The sequence below is a fragment of the Halichoerus grypus genome, chromosome 10, assembly GCF_964656455.1.
Source record: "Halichoerus grypus chromosome 10, mHalGry1.hap1.1, whole genome shotgun sequence".
NCBI lineage: Eukaryota > Metazoa > Chordata > Mammalia > Carnivora > Phocidae > Halichoerus > Halichoerus grypus.
The window spans coordinates 51,163,098-51,182,263 of record NC_135721.1 but is presented as its reverse complement, the minus strand read 5'-3'; the positions used below and the strand labels follow the sequence as shown (position 1 = coordinate 51,182,263).

The 19,166-nt window shown below is 36.4% G+C and overlaps 1 protein-coding gene across 14 annotated transcripts in view; it reads right to left on the bottom strand.

Moving 5' to 3' along the window:
• The window catches only part of TIA1 (TIA1 cytotoxic granule associated RNA binding protein), a 28,679-nt gene that overhangs the window by 8,781 nt on the left and 732 nt on the right, over window positions 1–19,166 (bottom strand). For 3 of the 14 annotated variants that reach the window (XR_013441745.1, XM_036087931.2, XM_036087928.2), the window contains exons 2-8: window positions 18,051–18,155; window positions 9,329–9,425; window positions 6,659–6,757; window positions 5,841–5,895; window positions 5,636–5,668; window positions 4,327–4,414; window positions 1,098–1,173 (exon numbers count right to left, since the gene is read on the bottom strand). Coding sequence is in view for 11 of the 14 variants with exons in the window: in XM_036087931.2 (XP_035943824.1) it covers window positions 1,098–1,173; window positions 4,327–4,414; window positions 5,636–5,668; window positions 5,841–5,895; window positions 6,659–6,757; window positions 9,329–9,425; window positions 18,051–18,103 (501 nt within the window). In the remaining 3 variants the exon portion in view is untranslated. The other 11 variants (XM_036087951.2, XM_036087942.2, XM_036087936.2 and 8 more) reach the window with 9 other exon arrangements.

The following is a 19,166-nucleotide window of genomic DNA, read 5'->3' as shown; positions in this document are numbered from 1 at the left end:
TATTCCAAGGCATATATATATTCTCCCACTTTCACCCCTGTATTTTTGAAGTGTGGCATCCCTGACATTTAATCGTTTTGAACCTTAGTTATCACACTAAAAGAGGTAAATCATTTATTTGAACTTATAATACATTTACAAGGTTCAAACTTCAAACAGTACAATACTGTGAGAAGCTTCCCACTCTGTCCCCCATTTGCCTCTCACTTCCAACTCCCAAACAGGAAACTCCACAGCAAGTTTTTTGTTTATCCCTGTGAGAGGAACACACATACCCAAAAAATACACACTCCCTTTTTTACACAAATGAGCCTTTTCAATTAATTTACCACAGAAATATTTCTATAATCAGTATTTATAGACTCCTTTTACTGTTCCGTAAGTACTAGCTATGGAAAGATTTCTATGGTATATATTTATTTTTTAAAACAACAGTACATGATTACATTGTATGGAGGATATGCCAAAGATTTCATCCCGCTGACATACTGAAGATGAAGCTTTTCCTTCTGTATATACCCTATTCTCACCTCTCATTTGACAAACTGTACTATCCTTCCTTTTCTCCGCAAAACACAGAAATTTCAAGTCCATGCAAATTGGTATTCAATAAATGATTGTTAAATGAAAGAAATGAGAAGACATTTTCAAATACATTAGTATATAACTTCTAAAAAGTCCCCACCCATTGGAGCATTTTATTGTTTTTATTTTTTTTAAGATTATTTATTTTTTTAGTAATCTCTGTAGGTATCCTCTTGTGAAGGTGTTAATTATCTGTGAAATGAGCAAGTGGCAGATGAAAGATAATTATTAAAACAAAATGAGTATCTTTATTTTTTTATTTTTTTTATTGTTAAGATTTACTTGAGAGAGAGAATGAGATAGAGAGAACATGAGAGGGGGGAGGGTCAGAGGGAGAAGCAGACTCCCTGCTGAGCAGGGAGCCTGATGAGGGACTCGATCCCAGGACCCTGACACCATGACCTGAGCTGAAGGCAGTCGCTTAACCAACTGAGCTACCCAGGCGCCCCAAAATGAGTATCTTTAGTCTTTACTCTTAAAGCACCACACATGCACTTTTGAATTGAGCTCACCCATTTGTTGAAAAAGGAGACAAAGCCATATCCTTTAGACTTTCCTGTTGCCATGTCTTTTACCACTCTGGCATCTCTGAAATCAGAAATAATCAGAAGTTTAGGTTTGCAAACTCTCCTCTGGATATCAAGTGAGAATGTCACACACAACTCATTTTTATGTTTCATCTTCATTAAAATGAACCTTTAATGCATATTCACCTTTTATTCTATAAAATTTATCATGTATTAGCAAATGAGGCTTAATAAACATGCAAATCAATAACTTCTTAAATATATATGTATATATTGTACAAAAAATGCCTCCCATTTCAGAAAGTTTTTAAACTTTTAAATATTAAGCATGGTAAAAGCAGCTATTCATATGAAATTACTTAACCATTTATAGGGTTCACAGACACATTAGATGAATGGCTTTCTTTAACCATGCAACTGGTAATTTTCTATTTGACACCATATACTACCTAATCATTAAAAAAATTAAAATAGAAAACTGGAAACTAAAAGAATGAAAAGCTGTATATTTCCTAAATTAATTATTTTGTTTTCTCAGATCAATCAATGCCCCCCTTTTGGACTATGGGTAAATTGAGAACTTGATGTTTTCAGAAATGCTAAATCATTGAAGAAAAACACTAGACACACACTTTAGTTTTAAACTATATAAGAAAAGATTTTATACTGAATTTTAAAATAGCAATCATATAAGATTGATTGGAAACTACAAGATATAAAAGCAAAATTTTAAAAAGTCAGAAAGTAAAAAAGCACGCCAACATTTATCCACTGTGAACCGTAGCTTGTAGTTAGCCAGGGCAATTCTGTCCATTCTTCAGAGATACTCTGCAAAATAACCAGAGCCCTATTATTTGAGATTGAGTAAAAAAACCCAGCCATGATAGCTAAAACTCCATACCTCAAAAAATTGGACTCAAATTGTGCTTCACAGGCAATCTGCTTTTAAGTTAGCCAGGTATGTCACAATGCTTGTTCTCTCAGGACACATGAACAAAACAGGCACTTTCACAACAAAAACCCAAGTCAGAAAGCCATGCAATATAATTTTATATTAAAGTATACATAAGCATATTTCGATTAATTTAGGAGTGATTTATTAAGTGTTTAGGGTCAAAATGACAAAGAGGTGGTAGTGAAAAGGGAAAACTAATGCAAGTCACTTCTCAATACGAAAAAATACTTATTAAATTACCGGTATGGTACACATGCATTTAATTTGGTAGCTGATTCACTTCTATACCAAAATTTGTTAAGACTACCCTAAACTCAAGGAATAGAGTATAAACTGTATAAATTAGGGCAGGAAAGTACTATATCTTTTCTACTAAATATTTTAATAGGCCACCACTTACTGCACACCATCTATAAATTAAGTACTGTTGGAGGATCTCTACAGAGGATATCTGGCTATCATGAGAACCTTTCAATATATATTTATCAATTTATCTCCTTTAACAAAAAAATCAGGAAATGATGCTACCAACTGAAAATCGTTCTTTTAAATTTAGAAACACTAACTCCTTGGGTAGCCGAAAACTTAGACATTACACATTACCTCCACTGAAAATTATAATCCATAAATTATAAAGGCCTTACCAAAAAATATATATATACATAATCATGGTTGATCCTAAGAAAAATCTAGGCTATAATTATGATACCAACATATTTAACAAAAAGAAATTACTGATCCATGATTAAAAAGTCATTATTAAAATTGGAATATCATTTAACTTAAAACTCAGTGATTGTTAAACAATCTTTATCTAATCCCAAACTAAAATCCCCATGTTTTCAGAAAAGCTACTTCAACCAAAATCAAAGCATTTAATAAAATAGCTACTGAATCTGTTAAAATGTTAGAAAATTTTTTTCTTCTTAAAGTTAAGTTTCAGGATATGTTAGCCTTGAAATATATTTAAGTCTTACTTATTTCTGAAAGGATTCTCTAAGGAAGAAGCAGCAAAGATCTAGATCAGGGTTCTTTTATCCTTCTTTAATCCTTTTATGGTCCTGTGACTACTCTGAAAATAGGATAAAACTTACAAAGATACTCCACACCAAAATGAAAACAAACACAAAATTCTGTACACAGAGATTTATAGAGCTTTTGAGAGGCCAAAGGTTAACACCTTCCTGTCTAGGTATTTGAAAGCAAGCTAACCATCATCAAAACCCTAAGACAGATTAAAAGGAACAATCAAGAAACTAGAACTTTATTTTCCTAATTGGTTCTCACAGACAAAGAAAAATGTTGCCCAACAAGAGAGTCCATTTATAAACCCTAATCTTTTGACTGCCTTTAAAGTTAGCCTCTACTTAGGGCCATTCCTTGGTCACTGTTCATTTTTGTCCTCCTACCAATGAACCACAACTCTTCAAATAAAAACTCCCCAAATTTACCACTAATACTATTGGCATTTACTTTCCAGTCTCCTCACCTTCTCATCTCTGCTGTTGTTCTGTTCCTCAAACCAAACCAAAGCTAAAGTTTCCTTTTTACTACTCTTCTAGCTGGAACAACAATAAAAAAGCAACCAGAAACCCAAAAATTCTGTTTTCTAAATTCAACAAGTACTTCTAAGAAAATACTATAATCAACTTATTCTTACTCTATTACGGCATGCTTTTCAAAATATTAAAATTCTTTTGATGAACACTACCTTGAGCGAGCTACTTACAAAGGGCCTAAACTATATGATTAATAACAAATGCAAGCAAGACAGTGCTCCACAAAATACTAAAAGGCATTATTATTAACAGTAACAACAACAACAAAAGGGTAGATACCTGGGGATTAATATTTAACAACTGTGCTTTTTAGGTTGAATTGTTAAGGTTTCTTTTTGTTAAAATATATTAACACAAAATGCATGGTATCATAGAAGTGTCCCAAGGGTCTAAATTCCTTAGTCACAGCAAAAGGTTACTAAAGATTATGACCAAGCTAAGCAAGACACTTACATAAGAAATATGTACAATAGCAAATTTGTCTTTTAGGAGCTAATGCTAACTGAAAAAGGATTTTAAAATAATTGAAGACCAAAGATTTATCAATGGGAAAACAATCTTTGGCTGTTAATGGCTTAAAGTCTCTAAACAACATAATGAATTATATTGAAGGGTTAAAATTCATAACAGATTTTCAAATTACTTCTACATAAGCCTGTTTCTAATTAAAATCAGTTTAAATTTATCTTCTGTTACTTACGATATTCTTCCAAATGGTGCAAAAGCAGCTTTTATATCTTCAGTTGTAATTTCTGGACTGAGATCACCAACAAAGACATGGAAATGATCTTATAAGGGGAAGGAAGGGGGATTGAAAAGAAAAATAAAATTTTAGAATTTAAAATATACTAAAATCTATTCAATAAAATAATCTTAATTTATGGATTAAGTATAAGTAAAACACTATCCTATATCTATACAGATCTTATCAATTTTACACATAATGAATGAAGGTGATAATATAGAAAAGATTCTCTTAAAGACTGATATATCTAACTGGAAACTGACAGTTATATTTCTACTTACAGCCAATTATTATACTGGTCTAAGAAAATAAATAATATTTAACAAGCTTTGCAAAAAAAATTAATGACTTAATTACCATTCTAATAGTGATTATTTACATTTATCCAGTTTACCACTACATTAAGGTTTTAAGATTAAAATAAAATAGTGGTACTGTGAGTTATGTAGACTAGATTTGCCTCAGTTAAGACAACTGACTGAAGCTAGCTACATGATATACTTGGTTTAACCATATTTTGTGAAGAACAATCAAAGAAATACCTTGCATTGCAACAGTTTGATGTTAAAGTATTTGACAGTTTTCTCAAAAGCCAACAGTTTTGGTTGCCCAGACATTACACCATTCAGTTTATGTGAATCCATGTGCAAGTGAACTAAGACTGAAGGCAACAGAATGAAAACAGTAATCCCTTCACTTTATATCAGAGCCATTAAAAAAGCATTGGAGAGAAATAACGATCCCATATGTGAAGTTTTTTTTAAAAAAGACAACGTTCAAAAAAAGAAACACTTTAAAAATACAAAATAGTTGGATCAACACTTTAAAAGGAACACATACATCAACTTTGACAAAGTATATTTGGAAAGAAAAGTTACCCCCATTTGGCAGGCCTTAAGCAACATATTGGGTTGCCATTTGGGAAACAAGAGTTTCAGGAGCAACTCAAGCAATCAGAAGATCTGGTTTGAAGCACAGATCGTGACCTCAAGGAAGCAGGGTATCTTGCCCTTTAGTTGGTGAAAGTATTTCAAAGGCATCAGCTGCTACCAAGGGGGTCAGAGAGCTTGAAATAGCACCAAAGTAGTGGACAAGCCACATTTGGTCAACACTGGGAAGAAGGGGGAAAAATATTGCCAGAGAGACAAATAGAAATACGACCCCCTCCCTCCCACCTCCCCCCAATATCAAACAAAAAAACTTCAAGTGGTTAGTGAATACCCTTTCAAGAGATTTCATTTTATGTTTAAGAAGATACAATTACCTTGTGAACGCTGTGTGCTGACAACGGTACTACCTGATGACAAAGATTAGATTTGTTCTTAAATTTATTAACACAAACACATTCAATCATATCTTAGGATAACGATCAAAACATTACTGCAAACATGTACGATGTTTATATGCTTTACAATAAAACTACTGTGTACAATAAAAACAAATGTTCAAAGAGTATAAAATATACTTACTGCTTGTATCTTTCTTTTGACTGCTGGGGGTTGTTGCCCAATTCACTTTGACTTCCTAAAAAAATGTTTCTACATTTATACTCCATAAAAATAAAGTTCAAAATCAGATATTACAAGATTTGCATCTATAAACACATAGGAAGGCATATGTTGGAGATGAAACATTCAAGAGGATAACAGTTCTGGTCAAAGTTTCAATACTTATCTTGTAACCTACACTTTTTTTTTTTTAAAGTTTCTTTTTTTTTCTTTAGGTTAACCTACACTTTCTCAAATGTTGGCAAATCTTAATCATACTTCTCTGTTAACATTCAACTAACCTTTCTTATCTAAAGTAAAAATCATTTTTCCTTTTATTCTTCCCCATTAGTATCCAAAGTTCTAGAGGTTTCATCCAAGCTTGAGTAATTCAACAAATATTTTAGTATTTACCATGTGTGAGGCATCCTGAAGAATACCAACATAAACATGCCCTCTAAAAAGCTTTATTCCATCTTTTAAATATTAAATGTGACCTTCTGCTATAAAGTGATATAATGCTTCTGAAAGGTAATCAAATTGGGGGCGTCTGGGTGGCTCAGTTGGTTAAGTGTCCGATTCTTGATTTTGGCTCAGGTCATGATCTCAGGGTTGTGAGATCATGTTGGGCTCTGCACTGAGCGTGGAGCCTGCTTGGCATTCTCTCCCTCTGCCCTCCCCGCCACCCCCGCTTGTGCGCACTCTCAATAAATAAATAAATAAATAAATAAATAAATAGTAAACAAAATTGTATACAACTTAAAAATTTCAAGTCACCTTCTTTAAATATGACAGCTTACCTTACCCATTATCTTCCGCCCATTCATAGCAGCTAGTGCTGCAGCTGCATGACGATGCTCATAAAATTCCACAAAACAATATGGATCATTTCCAGCTGTCTGTTGAAGAAACACAAAAGCCAAATTTAAGTTGTATACTCCCATTATCTTAAAGTTATGTGAAGTTTTATATATCTCAAATATCAGGCCAAGGAAAATGAAGGGGTCCATTCCACAAGTAAATCTTTAGATAAGGAAGTAAACACTTAAAAAAAAAATGCAGTTTTTAAAGAATACTATCTTTTTCAACAAGTTATACTATAATACTACATATAATTTAATCTTGTATTAATGATTAAGTATCCTAATTATGGATGGATGCATATAGAAACTACACACACATTCCTCATCACATAATCATTTCTTTATGCTACGGATGTTAATTAAGTTTGCCTAGACTCTTATGCTCTCAAGTCACAGTTCTGGCTTTTAATGATCTTTCCTCTCCCTTCCCTGTTAAATGTTACCTTTTACTGCTATAAATGTACACATACCCTTGCTGCTTCTAACTTGCTAAGTAGCTGAAAATACCAGCCAACTTTCTTAAACCTATTTCAGGCTCTGAAAACTGAAGAGGTTTTCTGGTAAACAAAGTTTTTAGAATAGGTTTTAGAATGTGGCCTTTCGGACATCAATTTTTTGCCTATAGTCTTTTAAAAATTCTCCTCTTTTCTGGTGTTCCAAGTAGTTGAGGTCTGGTAAGTGCAGCTTGGATGCTTTATTGTAAACTAAAGCAGCAGAAAAAACGCCCCATATTTTACATCTATCTGCAAAATACAAAATGACTTTGAGTCCATTTTTTTTATTTTTATTTTTTTAAAGATTTTATTTATTTGACGAGAAAGACACACAGCAAGAGACGGAACACAAGTGGGGGGAGTGGGAGAGGGAGAAGCAGGCTTTGCGTGGAGCAGAGAGCCTGATGCGGGGCTCAATCCCAGGACCCTGGGATCATGACCTGAGCCAAAGACAGACGCTTAACGACTGAGCCACCCAGGCGCCCCTGAGTCCATTTTTTAATTCTTTCCATAAACTCCTAAGCAGAATTGTTAAAATAGGAAACTAATTCAAAAGACTACAATGACACTAGAATAAAGAAATTACTATTTTGTTTCAAGGACAATTAATCGTTTAAAAAAGTCACTGGCAATGATTTCTAAGAATGTTAGAGTAAGGAGGCAACCACAAAATTTATAATATTGAGACAATCATTTTATTTTAAAAACACTAAAGAGGGGCGCCTGGGTGGCTTAGTCGGTTAAACAACCTACTCATGTCATGATCTTGGTGTCCTGGGATCAACCCCCATGGTGGGCTCTGCGCCCTCTCCCTCTCCCTCACACTTGCTCTCTAAATTAAATAAATTTTTAAAATGTTAAAAAAAATTAAAGAATATAAAAATGTTTAAAAAACTGCGTAATTCAAACTAATGCTACACTTAATGGTAATTCTATTACAAAGGTGAGTGTTGGCAGGCATTAATGTTACACAAAGTAACTTACACTTCAGCATAATCAAATGAAAAAGTCTTAATTTTACTTAATTTGTACTCAGAAAAGACTGCATTTCTTTGATAAAAAGATCTAAGCATTCACACTATCAGCCTTTATACTCCAGAGAGTATAAAATTCGTAACTAAGAACATCAGTCCAATAGTATGAATAGACTGGAATTTAGACTTGTCTTTTTATACATGCTATGATTCAGGGTTAACAGCAATTACAGATGAATGGGAATTGCCACAATGCAAGAAAAGCTTGAATCATAACATTTAAAAGTTAAAAACGCTTTCAACACACACAAACACTTTCAGAGTATATTATTTTTGACCCAATTTCCTAATGTAATTGTAATAACTTAGCCAATCAACTGATACCACATATAAAACAATTCTGATACCTCAATGCACCTTAAAACAAGAGCCTACATATAGTTCTTATTTGCTCTAAAAATAATTAGTTCTCTTCTCTTCCTCCTTTATTTATTAGTAAAGTAAGTTAAACTCAGTGGCTAAGACTGACTTAAATTCACTAAAATTACTAGGAATTTAGACTGTATACTTTTTTTTTTTTAAAGATTTATTTACTCCAGAGAGAGACAGACAGCGAGAGCAGGAACACAAGCAGAGGGAGTGGGAGAGGGAGAAGCAGGCTTCCCGCCGAGCAGGGAGCCCCATGTGGGGCTCGATCCCAGGACCCCAGGATCATGACCCGAGCCGAAGATAGATGCTCAACATCTGAGCCACCCAGGTGCCCCCTAAACTACTTTTTTTTTAAATGAATGACCCTGCAGTTTTTAAGTTTAATTTTTTTTTTAAGTAATCTCTTCACCCAACGTGGGGCTCGAACTCATGACCCCAAGATCAAGAGTCCCATGCTCTTCCTACTGAGCCATTTAGGCACCCCTGTATAAACTAATTTAAGAGTTTCTGGAAGAGGGACCCCTCGCTGGCTCAGTTGGTAGAGCATGCAACCCTTGACCTCGGGATCATGAGTTTGAACCCCATGCTGAGCACAGAGCATACTTAAAAAATAAAACTATTCTTTAAAAAAATAGAGGGAGTTCCTGGAAGTAATGGATTTAACTAATCTATTAAAAAAGAAGAAAGTTAACTAAGTAAAATACCCTTACATCCATAATCATTTTGCAGTTTTTACAAGGTCCAATCTGGCTAAAGAGCTGGAGAATTAGAGCTTCTGTCACATCTCTGGAAAGGTTGCCGACATATCTGAAACACAAAGAAAAACAACTTACCATTTTAAATTTGCTTCTTTTGCATCAGTTTCTAAAGTTGCTTACTGAAAAAGAAATTTCGGTAACAGGCAGATCTCTGCCTTAAACTACACACCACCGGGAACAGATTCTAAAAGTTTGCCAAAACTTCAAAATTTCTTTCAAAGCAGATGTATGACACGCTACTTGTAATTACATTGACATCACTAGTAAAGGGGAATCTTGTGTGTGTGTGTTTAGTCAAGGTTTTGCAAATTAAACCTGATGTTTCTAAGTCTGTAGGCTCACCTTAAGAAGATATGCTTTAAAAAAATCTCAAATGAGGGCGCCTGGGTGGCTCAGTTAGTTAAGTGTCTGCCTTTGACTCAGGTCATGATCCCAGGGTCCTGGGATGGAGCCCTACGTCAGGCTCCATGCTCAGCGGGGAGTCTGCTTCTCCCTCTGCCCATCCTGCCCCCCCCATGCATGTGCTCTCTCTCGCTCTCTCACAAAATCTTTAAAAAATTTTTAAAAATCTCAAATGAAATCATTAGATGTATAGAACGTTTTGTACAATCAATCCTAGGAAGCTTTGCAATTATTCCTACTTCTACAGTATTACTGAGAACACTAAAATTTCCTCAATTTTTAATCCACACAATTCCCCTTACACTATCCATTTTAGGTATACTTTGGTTTACACTATATATATATATGTATATATACATACACACACACACACACACATATATATTAAGATTTTATTTATTTATTTGACAGAGAGAGGGAGAGAGCACAAACGGGGGGAATAGTAGAGGTAGACTTTCTCCCCAGAAAAATAAACATCCACACATGCCTGAAAGTATGGATCCAATTCCTTCCTTCCACTTACCCATTCAAGAGACATATACTGAGTGCTTACTATGAAGGCATTGGAACAGGTTAAAATGGCAAAGGGAGAAGGGATGAGTCTTAAGAACAATGAATAGGTAGAGTAATGATACGTAGATCATGGTAGAGTAATTTAAAGCTCTGGTAGAGTAATGATACTCAAAAATCAACTGCAACATCTAAATACCCAACAATTTTTCCAGTATTGGAGGCTATTATTACATCATGTCCTTATTCTAAATATCTGTAATTAAAGGGAAAGAATTAAGCATTTATCTTGCTTTGAGTAGAAACTCCGGTGCAGTATAATTTTTTTTTTTTAAGGGATAGCATAGTTTTTTTGTTTTTTAGAGATTTTATTTGTCAGAGAGAGAGAGAGAGAGTGAGCACAGGAGCAGGGTCAGAGGGAACAGCAGACTCCCTGCTGAGCAGGGAGCCCGATGCAGGACTCAATCCCAGGACCCTGGGATCATGACTGGAGCCGAAGGCAGACACTTAACCCACTGAGTCACCCAGGAGTCCCCAGTGTAGTATAAACTAATAACTCTAGTTAATGAGGGAACTTACAGAAAAATGCTAGTCAATAAGTGTAGAGAGAATTAAATTAGTAAACAATGCATAAGCCCTACTGAAATGATTAATTCAGGCAAGAATCATTGGTGTGAACATGGTTATTTGCAAGGTGCCAAAGTTATTACACAGACTACTGAACACCGCAAAGGGAAAACTCTACCTTAAAAGAGAAAGCTTTGGCTGCTTCTCCCCTGTGAGCAAGTGATCAAACTTTAAATCATTTTATGGATGGACATTTGCGTGTACAATATATATTATACAACATCACCTATGAACTATTCAAATAAAAAAGGTCTAACTTGAATCTAATCAAGCTTAAATTTAAACCTAAGTTTATAGAATATTGGGGGATGCCTAAGTGGTTTAGCTGGTTAAGTGTCTGCCTTCAGCTCAGGTCATGATCCCAGGATCTTGGGATCAAGTCCCACATCGGGCTCCTTGCTCAGTGGGGAGCCTCCTTCTCCCTCTCTAATAAATAAAATCTTAAAAAAAAGTTTATAGAATATCGGGTATATAAAACAATTATACAGGGGCACGTGGGTGGCTCAGTCATTAGGCAACTGCCTTCAGCTCGGGTCATGATCCCAGGGTCCTGGGATCGAGCCCTGCATTGGGCTCTCTGCTCAGCAGGAAGCCTGCTTCTCCTTCTCTCACTCCCCCTGCTTGTGTTCCCTCTCTTGCTGTGTCTCTCTCTGTCAAATAAATAAAATCTTAAAAAAAAAAAACAATTATACAAATCCAGATGTGGAATATTATGTAAGACAACTTGATCTCTTAAAAAAATCGTCCTAGGGCGCCTGGGTGGCTCAGTTGGTTAAGCAACTGCCTTCGGCTCAGGTCATGATCCTGGAGTCCTGGGATCGAGTCCTGCATCAGGCTCCCTGCTCAGTGGGGAGTCTGCTTCTCGCTCTGACCCTCCTCCCTCTCATGCTGTCTCTCATTCTCTCTCTCGCAAATAAATAAAATCTTAAAAAAAAAAAAAATTAAAATTGTCCTAAAAATTTTTTTTATTTTTTTTAAGATTTTATTTATTTATTTGACACAGAGAGACACAGCGAGAGAGGGAACACAAGCAGGGGGAGCAGGAGAAGGAGAAGCAGGCTTCCCGCGGAGCAGGGAGCTCGATGCAGGGCTCGATCCCAGGACCCTGGGATCATGACCTGAGCCAAAGGCAGACACTTAATGACTGAGCCACCCAGGCGCCCCCTAAAAATTTTTAAAGAGAGGATTTTTTTAAAAGATTTTATTTATTTATTTGACAGAGACACAGCGAGAGGTAACACAAGCAGTGGGAGTTGGAGAAGCAGGCTCCCCATGGAGCAGGGAGCCCAATGCGGGGCTCGATCCCAGGACCCTGGGATCATGACCTGAGCTGAAGGCAGACACCCAACGACTGAGCCACCCAGGCACCCCAAGAGAGGATTGTTCTTGATTAAAAGAAACCTGAAAGACACTGACAACCAAATGCAATGACTAATCCTTGACTATAACCTAGATTTGGGGAGAGGAGTTAACTTTTTCTTGGAGAATTCTAATTAATAAATGTAGAAAGAATGAAATCACCATTAAGCCAGCACAATAAGAACTTCTACTGGTGAGATCCACCCATGGATCTTTTAGTTGGTGCAAATTTTAACGAGAAATAGGATATGTGTAGAGCGTCAGAGTATCTCCACTAAAATATTTAATGATTGGTTTTAACCAATGAATTGGTTTTTTTAACTTATGTCCAAACCTCCCTCTATGAAGTGAAGCTTAATTTACATTTTCTTGAGTGTAAGTTAGTCTTAGTGACTCAATTCTAATTAACAGTGTTGAATAAGAAAAAAAAGTCACTGTACAGTGAAGAAACACTACCCTCTCAAGAGAGTGCCATAGTCATGAAAGGCATTCCCTCACATATTAAAGGAGAGTAAAGAGATAAGACAACGAAATGCAATGTAGTATCTTGGATTGGATCCCAGGATAGAAAAAGGACATTAGCAGAAAAACTGGGGAAATTGGAATAAACCTTGTAGTTAATGGTATCGTACAATGTCAATTTCTTATTTTTTTTTTTAAAGATTTTTATTTATTTATTTATTTATTCGAGAGAGAGAGAGAGAACACATGAGAGGGGGGAGGGTCAGAGGGAGAAGCAGACTCCCCCCTGAACAGGGAGCCCGACGCAGGGCTCGATCCCGGGACTCCAGGATCATGACCTGAGCCGAAGGCAGTTGCTTAACCAACTGAGCCACCCAGGCGCCCAATTTCTTACTTTTGATAAGTATACCATGGTTATGTAAGATGTCAACATTAAGGGAACCTGAGTGAAGGTTATATGAGAACTCTGTACTATCTCTGCAACTCTTCCATGTCTATTTTCACCTGACTCTTAGACCTATAAGAAAATCTCAGAATTGCATATGTCTAAATGAAAAAAAATGGTTTTTTTTTAAAGATTTTATTTATTTATTTGAGAGAGAGAGAATGAGAGACAGAGAGCATGAGAGGGAGGAGGGTCAGAGGGAGAAGCAGACTCCCCGCCGAGCAGGGAGCCCGATGTGGGACTCGATCCCGGGACTCCAGGATCATGACCTGAGCCGAAGGCAGTCGCTCAACCAACTGAGCCACCCAGGCGCCCAAAATGGCTTTTTTTTTTAAGATTTTATTTGAGAGAGAGAGAGCACAAGCAGGTAGAGCAGCAGGCAGAGGGAGAAGCAGGCTCCTGGCTGAGCAAGAAGCCCGATGTGGGACTCGATCCCAGGATCCTGGGATCATGACCTGAGCCGAAGGCAGACGCTTAACGACTGAGCCACCCAGGCACCCCAAAAAATGGCTCTTTCTAACATCTACTTCGCTAAAGCTAGATAATCTAGTGACAAGTGGGCAGTATTTAGGGAATGGAAATTCTTTTACTCTTTGCAAAATTGTCTAATTTTCTGAGAAATATTTTGAGTGATATTACCTACTTGAAGATATGTAATTAAAAAAAAGCTACATTAAAAAGCACTAGGATTTGTATTACTTTACAATTATTTATTTAATGTGACCTGTTATGTATATTGTAAGCTCCAGGAGCCTCTATAAATTAACTCTACATATACCTGTTTAGAGAAAAGCTCTTCAGGGGAAGTTTCACAAACAACTTGCTCTCAACCTTCAACACCATTACAATAAACTACAAGTAATACATAGAACATTTTTATATCAAAGAAATCAAATGACAAAATCTCTTTTCCCTCCTCATGCAAATAAAAGCAATCCATTAGAATTTTGCTTTTTACCAATAAGTTAATCATTAATACCTATGTCACATTTTTAGAAGCAACTTTATGTTACTACTTTCCAAATCTATCTGCTAAATAAATATTAATCTGAAACGGAGAGCCCAAATTTGAAAACCGCAGATTCTTTTTATACTCATCATACTTTCTTTCTTTTTTAAAGATTTTTATTTATTTATTTGACAGAGATACAGCGAGAGAGGGAACACAAGCAGGGGGAGTGGGAGAGGGAGAAGCAGGTTTCCTGCTGAGCAGGGAGCCCAATGCAGGGCTCAATCCCAGGACCCTGGGATCATGACCTAAGCCAAAGGCAGAGGCTTAATGACTGAGCCACCCAGGTGCCCCCCACCATACTTTCAATGGAAAAATAAACAAGTTTCTTACAGTTTGTAGAAAGCACTATACAAAGTTAATTCTCATCTTTATGTATATATGTTTCTTTAGCTGTTCCATACTTTGTTACATTCTATTCTATTTTTGAAGTTAAAGGATTTCCTATTAACAGCACAGATTTGTTACAGGTGTAGTGGATTTTTTTGGGGGTGCTGCCAAACATCTTATTTTTAGAGAAATCCTCACTCTATGGCAGAGGCTCACTTCTCTACAGAAGCTGAAAAGGCTTGATATGGTTTTGTAGTCTCCCTTACATGTGATCTAGGTTAGGTTGATTAGAGAAACCGGACCTGAACATAGAAGACAAAGAGAGGGCTTAAAGAAGCAAGAGACTGAAGACAATACATTTTAGTGGCAAACAGCAGTGGAGTCCCACGTCCAGTGAATCCTCAGTGGATGTGGTAGTAACACCCTTTCTGGGATAGTCTGTGGCTTGATAAGGACTGTGGGCCTGACAGCTGTCTCATTTTCCTGAACATTTTCTAAGCCAGGTTCCATAACCTTCTTGCAAATGTGGGAGTGTCCAATATCTTGTTTTTATAAATAGCTTTTATGCTTAAATTTTTTTGTTCCTTGCATTAAAAGAAATGCCAACCGGGGCGCCTGGTGGCTCAGTCTTTAAGCATCTGCCTTCGGCTCAGGTCATGATCCCAGGGTCCTGGGATCCAGTCCCGCATCGGGCTCCCTGCTTGGTGGGGAGCCTGCTTCTCCCTCTCCCACTCCCCCTGCTTGTATTCTCTCTCTCGCTGTGTCTCTCTCTGGTCAAATAAATAAAATCTAAAAAAAAAAAAAAATCCCAACTGATAAAAAAAACTGATACTGGAGCAGAAGCAAGCCAAGGTTCCCTGTCATGTATATTGGACCACTAAACAAAAATGTAATTTTCTTACATTTATGCAAGTTTAAACTTTTCAAAATGCTTTAAAAAAAAAACACATTAAAATATCCCTTTTTGGCTGTTCCATGGACTTCTTATTAACAGCACGAATTAAAGTATCCCATGTTGATATTTATTATATCACCACTGAGATTATGTACCAATCTTGTGCAGAACTGGAAAGTAAAGAGAGGAGTACAAGAGAATTAACTGTTGAAGCAAATAGACTTCCATGGACTATAAAATGTCTTCCTTGGGTAACTGGATAAATATGAATACAGACTGTGCATTAGCTAACCATATTGTATCAATGTAGTCTCCTTAATATGACAATTTTATTGTGGTTATATAAGAGAATGGTCTTGGGGCACCTGGGTGGCTCAGTCGGTTAAAGCGGCTGCCTTCGGCTCAGATCATGATCCCAGGGCCCTGGGATAGAGCCCCGGATGGGGCTCCCTGCTCAGCGGAGAGCCTGCTTCTCCCTCTCCCTGCCGCTCAGCCTACTCGTTCTATCTCTCTGTCAAATAAACAAAATCTTAAAAAAAAGAGAGAGAGAGAAAATGGTCTTGTTCTTAGGAAATATATGGTAAAGTACTTAGGCCTGAAGTGTCACATCTTTTCAAATGGTTCATCAAAAGAATATACCTAAATAAGGCAAATTCAGCTATTAGCAATTGGTTATTAGCACACAACTGGTATTAGCACACAAAGGGTACCTAAGTCCACAACATAGTATTTTGTTACTTTTCTGGTTTTTACTTTTTCAAAATAAAAAGCTACCTGGGAAGATTCAATGGAAAAGTCACCAATGCTACCAGTTAACACTTGATAGTTCTGCCAGGGATAGGATTTCACATCAATTTAATACATTTTTTTGAAGCTGGTAAGTTCAAATAGTTACAAAATTGGAATCCAAAACATTTAAAATATTCATTTTTATTAGCATAGCTCTAGAAAATTTGACAGTAAAGATTTACAAAGCAGAATGATGTATTGAGTTTTGAGCTGCAGTCATTGTATAAAAATGCAGAATTTGATATGAAGCTTCTGTGAAAATGAGTGAAAAGCATAAACAGGATTTTATCTAATGATAAATTCCTTAAGGGTAGAGATTTTCAGTGGGGCGCCTGGTTGGCTTAGTCAGAGGAGCATGCGACTCTTGATCGTGGGGTCGTGAGTTCGAGATCCAGTGGGGTGTAGAGATTACTTAAATAAACTCTTAAAAAAGGGGGGGGTAGATTTTCATTTTTACTCATACTATATATCTAGTGTTGAGAGCCCTGCCTCAAACATTTTAAGTATTCTATAAGTAATTACTCTAATTCAGGGGTAAATGTGTATGTCTTTTACTAATTATGAAATTATGTACAACAGCAAATGGTACACCAGCATCATAACCTTACTATTAGTAACAACTGTCACTTTTCTGATAGCTGAAACCGCCATATTTCATTAGCTGGTACCTCCTTCACTTGGAGATCAGACCATATACATAAACCAGCCTGAACAAATGTATGTAATGTTATGCCCCGACATCCTAAGACATCCATGTTCTCAAGACTGTTCTCATTTTTACTTATATTTTACAATAACCTTTTTATTTTATTTTTAAGTAATCTTTACACCCAAAGTGGGGCTTGAGCTTACAACCTGGAGATCAAGAGTCCACATGTTCTACTGACTGAGCCAGCCAGCCCCCCACCCAACAAACTAACATTTTAGATGACTGATACTACACATTTGTAAGCAAACCTACTTATTATTGACTTCATTCTCACACCCCACATCCAGTCTATAGGTAATTCCTTTTGCTCTATTTTCAAAATATTCCCAAAATCAAACCACTTCTCACAATATGTCTCCAAAGTCCTGCTGACAAGGAACTGAACACTGGCAATCTCTAATTTAATGCTGAATGCTCATCTGTGGCAAATGAAGTTATCTCCTCTGATCCATTTATGTACACAGGTGATACTGAGATTCAGACTATCTTTTCCTCAAGAATGAATAAAATCTTGAATCATTGCTTGGAATTGTACCAGCTTTTAAAACAAATTTATTGATCACTTACCGTAGACTAGACACTGTGCTAAGAACATATTGAAAGACCCTGACTTGCAAGGTCTTTAAAACAAGTATTTTATATAAAAAGTAAAAACACTGCTGGTAAAACAAAACATTACTGGTAAAACAATGATTTACACCTACTCACGTTTAATCAAGACTGGTTTCACTGGAAGAACGGGGAATTTTGGTTGAGGGAGGCAGAAGCAAGGAAGATAATAGGCAGTTAGGACATGGACTACACTTTGGGGAAGAGTTCTTGGATGGGGTGTTCTAGTGAAGAATACAAAGCACATTTAGCGGTAAGAGTTAAAGAGTTGAGGACAGCAGAATTGCAGGATGATGAACAAAAAGGTATATGACCCTGGATGAGTTATTTAAACTTTTTAAGCTTAGCTTTTCCTGAGCTGCAGAATGGACCCTTTACCGCAGAGTTCTGATGAAGATTAAACAAGCATGTAAAGCATTTAACACAGAACCTGGCAATCATAAGCATTCAATAAGTGAATAAAATTTCCTTCATTATTTCTCCTGCAACGGTTGGTCCCCTGTCCCCAAGCTAGTACAATTTAACTACCTGCTTTTGTAGACTGGCCTGAGAAAGCTGAGGTTGTCTTCATTATTTGACATTCCCAAATCAACGTAATAAAAAGGTTAAGTTCCCAGATATTTCTGGCAGTTTCTGAAATTAAAAATTTCACAATCATGTAAGAATCTTAAATTTAAAGACATTATAAAAAATGATCAGTGCTTAATCCAATATGCTGCTGGCTGTCATACTTCTAGTAAAGAGGCAAGGGGAAAAAATAATTTCCATAAAGCCTATGAGGCTAAGTTTTTGAGAGAATATTAATCTATAATCTTTCAAAAAACAAGGGACACCCACTAATTCTTGCATCCTATTAAAAAGACACTCAAGGTAACAGATTATCAGATAAACTAGCAAAAAGTTTACGAATCTCTTAAGAAACAAGTGTGACTATGTTTCTCACACAGATTAAAAACGGAAACACTTTTCAGTGAAAAAATAATGGATTCCATTTTCTTCATAACAACTGTAACATCTAAAAAGTTGCAGAAAGAAACCTAAAATTGTATTTTTAACGCATGGAGTTCTCAAATCGCCAGTATGCTAAGAATAAAAACAAAAAGGTCAAAAACTCATCAGGCCTTTTCTTCTTTTCGAGAAAAGCAACAAAGACAAGATCACCTCTTCTGAGAATACTTTGAAAAACAAAGGAGAATGCTGTCGGGGAAGCTCCACGACAAAGAAAATATCCCCAGCTGAGATCATTTAACACTAACAACTCTCAGAGGTGACTAAATCTGTTAAGGTATTTATCAACTGTTGCTTCATAAAAACTGCCCGCTCGTTCAGCAACATGTCAATCACAAAAGTAGCAAGCGATGATAAAAATGTATTAAATCCACTTCACCTCGGGTGAGAGATTTATATATACCTCCGGGTGAGATTTCCATTAAAAAAAAAAAAGCAGTTTCAAAATCCTGACGGTGTCGGGTTTTCGGGTTTTTGGTGGGGGGAGGGGTGCTACAGAAGGAAAGCCAAAGAGAGGTTAAAGAAAACTATTTGGCTTTTTTCCAGTTGGCAACTGCGAGAATAAAGTTTATCTCACTGAAAACGGAGCACAAGCAGCCTCGAGAGAAAAGCTCCTACCAACGAGAAGAAAACTGA